The sequence below is a fragment of the Cibotium barometz genome, chromosome 5 (assembly GCF_041138505.1).
Source record: "Cibotium barometz isolate CiBa-2024 chromosome 5, ASM4113850v1, whole genome shotgun sequence".
Classification (NCBI taxonomy): domain Eukaryota; kingdom Viridiplantae; phylum Streptophyta; class Polypodiopsida; order Cyatheales; family Cibotiaceae; genus Cibotium; species Cibotium barometz.
In genome coordinates, this window is record NC_141050.1 from 30,395,677 (window position 1) to 30,405,636 (window position 9,960).

A 9,960-nucleotide genomic window follows, 5' to 3' on the forward strand; every position below is an offset into this window, starting at 1 on the left:
AAGGTTCCACTCGTCATAATAAACATCTTGCTTTGCTCGAAGTTCCCAAAGTTCTTCCAAACGTACAAAATCCACTCCATCATCACACATGTTTAACACTCAAAGGCTTCAGGTCTATATCCTAAATTATGTCTTTGATTTTGTCAACCATTCGATATCCTTATCATATATAAGGCATCATCACCATCATCAATTTCATCATTATTATTAATATCCTCTCAAGCTTTATTACAAGAAGCTCTTCAACAATATGTTCTAAATCCCCAAAGATTCTACAAAAATATGCTATTTACACATACTTAAAGCAACCATGCTCAAAAGACTCAAGCTCCATGGGCTCGTGTGTTTTGTGTGTTTTCAACCCCATATCCTTATCCTTGCAATCGTAGATCATTTCAGGTGACAAAATTCTTCAAATCCTCACACATGGAAGAAGGGTTTGCTTTTTAATTTTTAAAATTTGCAAGAAAACTATTAATTTGCCTAAAAAATAACCCCAAGTTTCACTAATGGTGCTAAGGACGTGGAAAGACATGGGGGTCATGACGATGAAGATGCCAAGAAAATGGTTCAATGAGGATAAATAATAAAAGAGGAATCACTTCGCGGAGTCAGAGTTAGGGTTTCTGGGCCTGGTTTTCTCTCTGCAAGAGCTGACAGACCAAGACAGTGTTCTCGAGCTTTCTTTTCACCATGGTAAGTGTATCTCCTCTCTGTTTGTTTACTTTTGGATCTCTGCATGGCTATTGCCATGGGTTTCTGCCTTGCTTTCCTTGGTTTGAATGCATTTTAGGTTTTCGCCATGCTTTTCAGGATCTGGAAGCTAGATTTCCCCATTTCATTGTCTAGAATGCCTTCTACGGTTTCCCGAGGGTAGGATGTTTTGACATGCTTGGGTTGGACCATTTGTTCCACTGTCTGGGTTTGTATGTGTGCGGTAGGGTTAGGGTTTCGCATTGCTGTTTCTTGAGCCTGATGGTATGGTTCTGCCATCTGCATTTTATGCTAGAGTTCCATCTGTGTGGATGTCTTCTAGGCTTCTACGCTTGTTAGGGTTGTGCTCTGCATGTTATTGCCTGGATGTTTGTAAATCGGTAGATGGGTCTTTCACCTGGATTTGTTTGGTTTTTCCGTGGCATTTTACCGTCTAGATCCTTCATAGGTTTTGTATATGTTTGGTTTGTACTGAATTCAGGGTTTTCCCATGGCATTTCACCCTCTCGATGCTTTCTATGAATTCTAGCCAATCTTTTAGGGTTTGCAGGCTTTGATTTTGCCTGTATTTATGGTCTGAAGCAAGGTTGTTTTATGTCAAGAGTAGTGATGGATTTGTGTGCCCATTACTGTACAGGCCAATGCTGCGTCGGGAATGGCTGTGGATGACGAGTGTAAGCTTAAGTTCTTAGATTTAAAAAGGAAGAAGGCCCACCGTTATGTTATCTTCAAAATTGATGAGGCATCTCAGAAGATTGTTGTAGAGAAGTTAGGGGGACCTGATGACAGCTATGATCAGTTCACAGGCTCTCTTCCTGAGAAAGACTGCAGATATGCTGTCTATGATTACGACTTTGTGACAGAGGATAATTGCCAGAAGAGCAAGATCTTCTTTGTGGCATGGTTAGTTTTGAACTCACTTTTTGGAAACTTAATTTAGGTTTAAGCTATCTACAGACTTATTTTAATTTGTTTGAGGGGTTGAAATGATAGAGGTTCCTATCTAGATTTGTTACCCATGTAAAGCCTCTTATTATATCATGTTTAGGGGTCTTGGGATGTGCCTTACCTTGATCAGTTTGAGTAATTCCAAGGGCTATGAGATACCCTGTCGAAGATTTATAAGTAATTAGGGTTTATTATGGTTCAGTGGATTAAGTATATCCTATGGCTTTGTTGTAATGGATCATCTGTGTGTTTGATGTCACTTATTTGTTTAGGTTTAACTATTATAACTGTTGAATTAGGTCAGTGATTTTACAGTTGATGCAAACAGATAATGGAGCCTGACTTGATGAGTTTTTTGTGCTTGAAGGTCTCCTGATGTATCCCGAGTGAGAACCAAAATGCTATATGCAAGCTCCAAGGACCGTTTCAAAAGGGAGCTTGATATCACCTACGAAGTCCAAGCCACTGATCCCACTGAGATTGACATTGAGAAGCTCAAGGAGCGGTCCTACTAAGGGCTGTTCATATTTTCTGTGGCAAGCTACATACTGGTTTTCAACAATCGTGTTCTTATAGATGGTTTGCAGCTGCACATTCTTTCAAATGATTCCCTCATCGATGATATGGGCAGTACTTTTTGAGAACTTTTAGTGGCTTTTGTCATGGAGACTAACAGGTTTCTCCAACAGTCAGGGTGTGTAGAAATTCATAATAGCGTCACAATTCATTCTGATAAGGCTCTTGGTTTGAATCATGTGACCATTTTGGCAACAATTTGTTGGCTTTTTGTAGTACAATGACTTTCATGATCTAGAACTTGAATATGAAGTGCCTGCATATGTTGGGCTTGTTTGTTGGCTATGAGCTTCAAATTCACTAGACTGTATTCCAAGCTCACTTTTTTTTTTTCACTGGTTAGTTTTGGGGTGGGCACCTTTATCAAGTGAAGTGTGAGCCTATTCCTACTGTGCACTTGTTGGCCTATGGGTGTACTTCTTTGTCAAGGTCCAGCTAGGTGGCCAGGAAGGGATATGGCATGTCAAAGAAGAGTATGTTGTGACATCATAACAATCCAGAGACACTATTTGCACACTATTCACAAAATTTGGATTACTTTTCATGACACATTTTATGCATGCAGCACGTGCTTTTTTTAAATGATGGCTCCATCAGTGTTGTTTTAGTTGGCTCTCCTATAAGTAGCTTCTTCCAGGACGTGCCAGGATCTGAACCCTTTTGGATAGTGGGGTTTGTTGGAATACTGGAGATCTGTGTTATCAACAAGCTGTGGAATTGGGCAGAAACTTTGGTGTAGTTCAGCCACGGGCCCCCTTAGTGTTAGCAAGGCCAGCGTCCCAGGTGGCTTTGTGAAGTGCTTGCTTTTCTTTCTTAGGAGTTATTTCCTGGTGGTATCTAGCCAAGCATTTAACAATGTTGGACTTGCATATGGACCAGTGTCGTAGCAGCATGCCTGCAACATGAAAGAATTCTTAAATTATCGCGAAAGGCTTTTTGTTTTTTGCATTGTGAGTTTGGTATGTGCTTGAACTAGTGGTTTTACATTAAGATTCACTATTTTTCTGACTGAGTTTGGTATGTGCTTGAACTAGTGGTTTTACACTAAGATTCACTATTTTTCTGACTGAGTGATGTTGCAACATGCATTATTATTTTTACAGGTCATTATGCATTTGTGCTTCTGTGCTCATTCTTTACCTACTCGTAGATGAACCCCTGGAGGCTGGGTGCCACAAGAGATGTAGAGCTGAGCGTTGATATGTCAATGTCTTTCACTCTTTCCATAAGAGTGTTGTTATTTGTCAATGTCTTTCATCCTTTCCATAAGCAGTACAATCAACATGTTACTACATCCACTCTCTTCTTTAATTGTAGATGGATCGTGACCTCAACTAAGTGGGTTTTGAATATGAAGGGAATGATATTCAAAGACTGAATTGACTTCAATTTTGGCTGTCAAAGCGCCTTCATACCACCACCATTGCAATCAAATGTGAGACACCAATAGGCTATTGACACCCAACTCAATTTTGAGGCAGTAGTAACTAAACCAGGGTTTTCATTGTAAAATTTGAGTCTCCAAAATAATGCTGACTATAGTTGATATATATATTTTTGAATCAATTCAATCAGCTCGAGGCGGCACACCCCACCTCGATGGGATGCTAGCACCCTACTAACAGTCAAAGTGCATTGGCTGTTACGAGAAACCCAATGTTTCATACTCGTAGAAAGAACATTTATCATTATGTCAGGTAGGGGTAGAAGAGATTAGCCTGGCTTATGTCTCTACACATGACAATGTTTCATACTCGTAGAAAGCACATTGAGGTGCATTATCATTATATTAGGTAGGGGTAGAAGAGATTAGCCTGGCTTATGTCTCCACACATATGTCTCTACACACGACAATGTGGAAGCATGTTCACGAAGGCTCTCTCACGAGAGACGTTTGAAGTTTTTCGCAAAGCTTGGGCTTATTGCTATTTAGGGATTGATCAGCCACATGATCCTTGTACATATTCACAACATCACTACATGGGAGATTTGTAGTCATTTATATGGTAGTGATGTATGGACGTAAGTTAATAATGGATCGGGATACTTTTTTCCTTCTTAAGAGGTTTTTTCCCCGAGCATGTGTACACACTCTTATGAATGAGTATGTAAATGATCTTATCATGTCACTTCGCTCATTCTCATCAATCTACTTTTAGTGTTATGCTTCTCGATATCTCTGTTTGCTGGCTATATGTCTGTGTGTGTTACTACATATGTCTCCACTCCAATGAACTTAAGTACACCCCATTAAAATTTACCACGACTAAAGCAATATCCATTGCAAGGAACATTGGTGATCCAAGGACATATCACCTTAAGTAAGGAGATATGTTCACCATTTTGGTTAACATTTTCACAATGTTTTTTAAGAATACTTGTTGTGTGTAATGATCTTATGTATTTCACTCTTTGTAATATGCACAATATTATAAGCATGTAAGTTTCATAGTATAAGCTTAATTAAGAATGGGAGAGTCATTTCCAATTGTAGCATTAGAAAGGATCTAGCCTAGATATCCATGGATTATTTTTAAGTCTTGTTCATGCAAATTTGAAAGAGTTCCATGTATATAATTCAACTTTGTAAAGAAAATGAAAAAACATAAATAGAAATCTCCATTTTTATTAAGGCTAGTAAGCTCTCTATCTTCTCTACTCTATTCTACTAACTTGTCTCGTGTCTACTTTCTACTCTTTTGCTTACGTGGATCAATGCATGCATGTGCTTTGGTGGAAAGCAAGCATGTGTGTGTGTATGAGGAAGTCTACTAGAGTACTCTTGGTACTTTATCTATTTCTCTTGAGTATATTGAGTAGCATAGGTTAGAGCACCACTATGTGAGAAGAGCTCCTCCATTGACCTTGGAGCCTAGCCAATATGGAAATATAGAGGATGCAATAGAATAATACTGAATAGACGTATCAAGCTAAGAAGCTCTCTATATTCTCTATTGTACTCTATCTTCTCTAATCTATTTTTATTAAAGCTAATAAGATCTCTATCTTCTCTACTCTACTAACTTGTCGTGTCTACTTTCTACTCTCTTGCTTTCTTGGATCAATGCATGCATGTGCTTTGGTGGGAAGTGAGCATGTGTGTGTGTATGAGTTCTCATGTAGTGGCACTCTAACATGTGTATAAGGAAGTCTACTAGAGTACTCTTGGGACTTTATTTGTTTCTCTTTCAGTATATTGAGAAGCACATGTTAGAGTGCCACTACATGAGAAGAGCTCTCTCTAGCTCCTTCATTGACCTTGGAGCCTAGCCAATATGTAAACATAGAGGATAATAGAATAATACTAGCTCCTACCAACATGGTTACATCAAAAAATGTGGACCTTCAACACAATCCCCACAATGCCACATGTTACATGTTAAAGCATGGTAATGGGGTGCTATCTATTAAAATATAATCGGTAAGATTATCATATGCTAAATGACTCAATCAATCAATCATGTGTCACTAGAAATTCTTGATAAGCTTTGTTAAAGAGATGCTATCTACTAAAGAACTTATATTAATCAAGCATAAGCACAAGATTAACATTAAGCAATCCTTGTTATGTTTGTATTAATCAAGCATAACACTAAGCATCACACAAGATTAACACTAAGCATCACACATAGCAAGATCTAAAGCTTAACAATATGTGAGACATGATATCCACAAAGGACCACTTAGAATTACTCACAAAAAGAGATTATAAATGCTAGAGCTCTCACACATATGAACCATGTAGTGTGAGTCTCTCAAATATACAGGCTCGCTAAGAGAGGGTGTCTCACACATATGAACCATGAACCATGTAGTGTGAGTCTCTCAAATATATAGGCTCACTAAGAGAGGGTGCCTCACACATATGAACCATCTAGTGTGAGCCTCTCAAATATATAGGCACACTAAGAGAGAGTGCCTTACACATATGGACCATGTAGTGTGAGGCCAGAGAGAGTGTTCGTGTCGTTTCATGAGTGACAAAATCGAATGTTGGGAGGAAAAATGCGAGTGTTGCTTATAGGGATCATGACATGATCATGTTTCTAGATCTTTGGGGTTGTCGTCAAAGATGTGTACAATGCTTGAAATAAGTGTGAATTACATTCCAATATAGAAGCGAGTCGAAGACATTCTACTGTAAGTCATAGGAGTTTGGTCAATTGATGAGGATTATAAGGATATGTTCGAGTCATTCTAATGTGTAGAAGATATTATGACAAAAGAAAATTTCAAGTGTTAGTTAAAAATAATAATAAATAATTTACATGTTGGTGATTTGAGGCACGCATAAGTGGCCAAAAACTTTCCCAATTGTTGGAAAAAGCTTAAGAAAAATTTGAGAAATTTTTGAGAAAATTTTGGGTAAATGTCTAGGCTCCTTTTGGTCTTAAAAATGGCAATTTTGGATAAAAATACGGTATTTTTTTGGCCAAAAGGGAGCTTTGAATTTTTTTTCCTAAAAATTAAGAAAGAGGGAAGAAAAATTGTAGGGACTCGTTTTTTTGTTGTTTTTTAGCCTTGATTTGAAGCTCTTTAAAAAATATATATGTAAGCTTTATAACTTACAAAGCTTAGTATATTTAAGCTAGAAATATCACAACAATCCACATCTTGTTCAGAGGATTGGTAGTCATGTTAAGCTTGTCTTAGGAGATCTTTTTGCATGAATTCAGAAAGCCACCTATATGTAAAAAATAATCAGTGTCACTACATATTAGTAGATTTATGAAATACATTCTAATGGCCGCTTCCGACCGATCTTGTTTTGACAAGAGAAGCTATATACATTCTCATGTGCACATGACCTCCCCTTATCTAACTAAACCGAGGGTTAAGTTCTCAAATTATGGGTTATATTGACAAATTCTTTGGCCTATATTGAGGCCTAATAAAATTCCTAGAGTCTGCGTAGTGCTAATGTATCAGTTTGTTGAATCAGCATTGAGTACCATCAGCCCAAACATAAGCCTATTAACAATATGTTGGGGACCTTAGATTAAGGAAAAAGTAATGTGCATCCATATTTGGTGTTCTATCAATCCATGTGAATGAGATTTGGGGCTGAATTAGCTTAAGGATACATCACCATATGCCTAGATCAATTTGCATCTACTGCTTAAACAGTTGGTATTAATCATAAAATTTTTACAGTATCATCACAAAAAAAACTAGAAATATATCATAAATGATGTTGAATCTGTATTATGAGCCATGCTCATCCCTAGTTAAAATTTCTGAAAAAAACCCGAATGCTTAACAAGACCAACATAGCATCATGACCTGATATTCATAGGAAAAGATATGCAATTAAATTCAAATATTTATACTTTATTCTTGAAAGATCTGTGCCCGCTCCGCGCAATGAATTCAGGGGTGCTAGCAGCAGAAGTAGCAGTTCTTGTGTGCAGGGCAGAGCCTCTCACTCAAGGCCTCGCCCGGATATCCGGACAAGAGACTAATCCCTCGGTTCTTCCAAAACCGGAACCCGAAAAAACTTCCCTCGCCTAGCAGACTTAGGCGATTCCTCTAAGATATTTTATTCTAATGTAGTCAAGGTCATCACTAACCAAACTGATCCGACCAAACCTGTAAGTCTCAGGATCAGATCAAAGAAGAGACTTGCACTTGGATCATAGAGTCCAACGCTTTTTTCCTCATCAAGAGGCACAGCCATTGATTCTTTTTCATAGAACAAAGGTTATCGGAGATTTATTTCAACTATCGTAACATAACAGAATTGAGTCTCATTTTAGGGATCCATCAGCCCAGCCTAACCCCATCCAATCCTATGGGTTAGCCAACCGCTCAACCACTATAGTGATAGGATCCATTTAGAAATTTGGTTATGTTTTGCCCCGGGTACTAGGGAAAAGAGTTCCTAGGCCCCCTAGCCAACACTTCAAACAAACTTCAAGATAGTCACACCAAATACACACCCAATATGAAATTGCATGTTTCACAGATTCAGCTGTCTTTAAAACAATCTTCTAATGAAACCATAGTATCACTAATCATAATCCTCCAAAATATCTAGGTTGAATTCCAATTTACAATCATTCCTTCATCGGTGTACCTATGGCATCATTGGTAACCAGAACACTCACCACCTGTTCACTCAGGGGCCTTTTCAATAGTTCCTAGCTCATAGTACCCAGAAATATAATCACATAAGAAAAATCCAGATGGACTCTCCGTTGAAGATCAGCAAGATCAACCAACAGATCCATATAAAAGAGCCATGGACTCATCCGTTGGAGGACCAGCAGGGCCAATCAACCAGATCCATACCCAAGTTTAGAAAACAACCCTAAATCCTTGTTCCATTTTCTTCCCCGACGCACGCGTGGGTATCTTCGATGACCTAGAACTCGAGCACCGTATAGTGAGCACCCTCTAGGCTCCTCCTTCGCAGGTCACCTAGCGCTTCACTCATAGGTTGCTTCCTTGGTCCCTCATCCACCGTAACGGAAGCTCACCATTTAAATCGAACCGAGGCTGGTCAAGACCTCGACCGACCTTGCTACGCAACACGTCCTCCATTGACTCTTTTTGTCAGTTGTTGCAACTTTATCACTTAGGTCTCCACGACCTCATTCACAAGATGGTCAAAATGCTTCCCCAGTATTCTTGACATAAAATAATAATTTAAAAACATGTCATAAATACAGTTTCTAACAAACTCTCATCTTTCCACATTGTTCCACATCATTTCTCGTTATTCCACATTCTTCTAAGTCCATTTTCTTTGCTTATTCCACATCTAGTCATATCTATTCCCATCATCCTTCATCCATTCTCATCCAATCACATCATATTACATCTCATCACATCTATCCACATCACACCACATTCATCCACATCATATCCATTTGCATCTATTCAGATCCTCATCACATCACGTCACATCCATCCTCATCACATCATCTCATCCATTCACATCTACCCATATCTACATTACATCACATCACATCACATCCATTCACATCACATCTCATCTATTCACATCTACCTAGATCCACAACATCACAATCATCCACCTTACATCTCATCCATCCATTCACATTACATCACATCCATTTATATTCATTCAGATCCACATCTCATCACACCACATCCATCCACATCACATTTTATCCATTCACATCTCATCACATCACATTCACATCCATTTACATCTCATCATATCACATTCACATCACATTACATCCATTCACATCTACCTAGATCCACATCACATCCATTCACATCTACCCAGATCCACATCACATCACATTCACATCTACCCAGATCCACATCACATCACATCACATTCATTCCCATCTCATTACGTCACATTCACATCTCACCGCATCTCACCACATCCATTGAGATATCATCACATAACATTCACATCCATTCACATCTCATCACATCCACGCACATCTCATCACATCTCATCGCATCCATTCACATCTCATCACATCCACTCACATCTCATCACATCCATTCACATCTCATCACACCCATTCACATCCATGTCACATTCACATCTCATCGCATCCATTCACATCTCATCACACCCATTTACATCCCATCACACCCATTCACATCCATCACATTCATTGCATCCACATCACATCACATACATTCTATCCACATCACATTCATCCACATCCATCCATCCATTCACATTCACATATCATCACATCGACATCTATTTACATCACATCCACATCTCAT

The 9,960-nt window shown here is 38.6% G+C and overlaps 1 protein-coding gene across 1 annotated transcript; it reads left to right on the plus strand.

Annotated features, from left to right (window-relative positions):
• Positions 1-558: 558 nt before the first annotated feature.
• LOC147638346 (actin-depolymerizing factor-like) lies at positions 559-2,519 on the plus strand. The gene is made up of 3 exons (XM_086798276.1): positions 559-696; positions 1,352-1,617; positions 2,030-2,519. Exons 1-3 carry the CDS (start codon positions 694-696, stop codon positions 2,175-2,177), a joined length of 417 nt encoding a protein of 138 aa, XP_086654402.1. The 5' UTR covers positions 559-693; the 3' UTR covers positions 2,178-2,519.
• Positions 2,520-9,960: the final 7,441 nt, after the last annotated feature.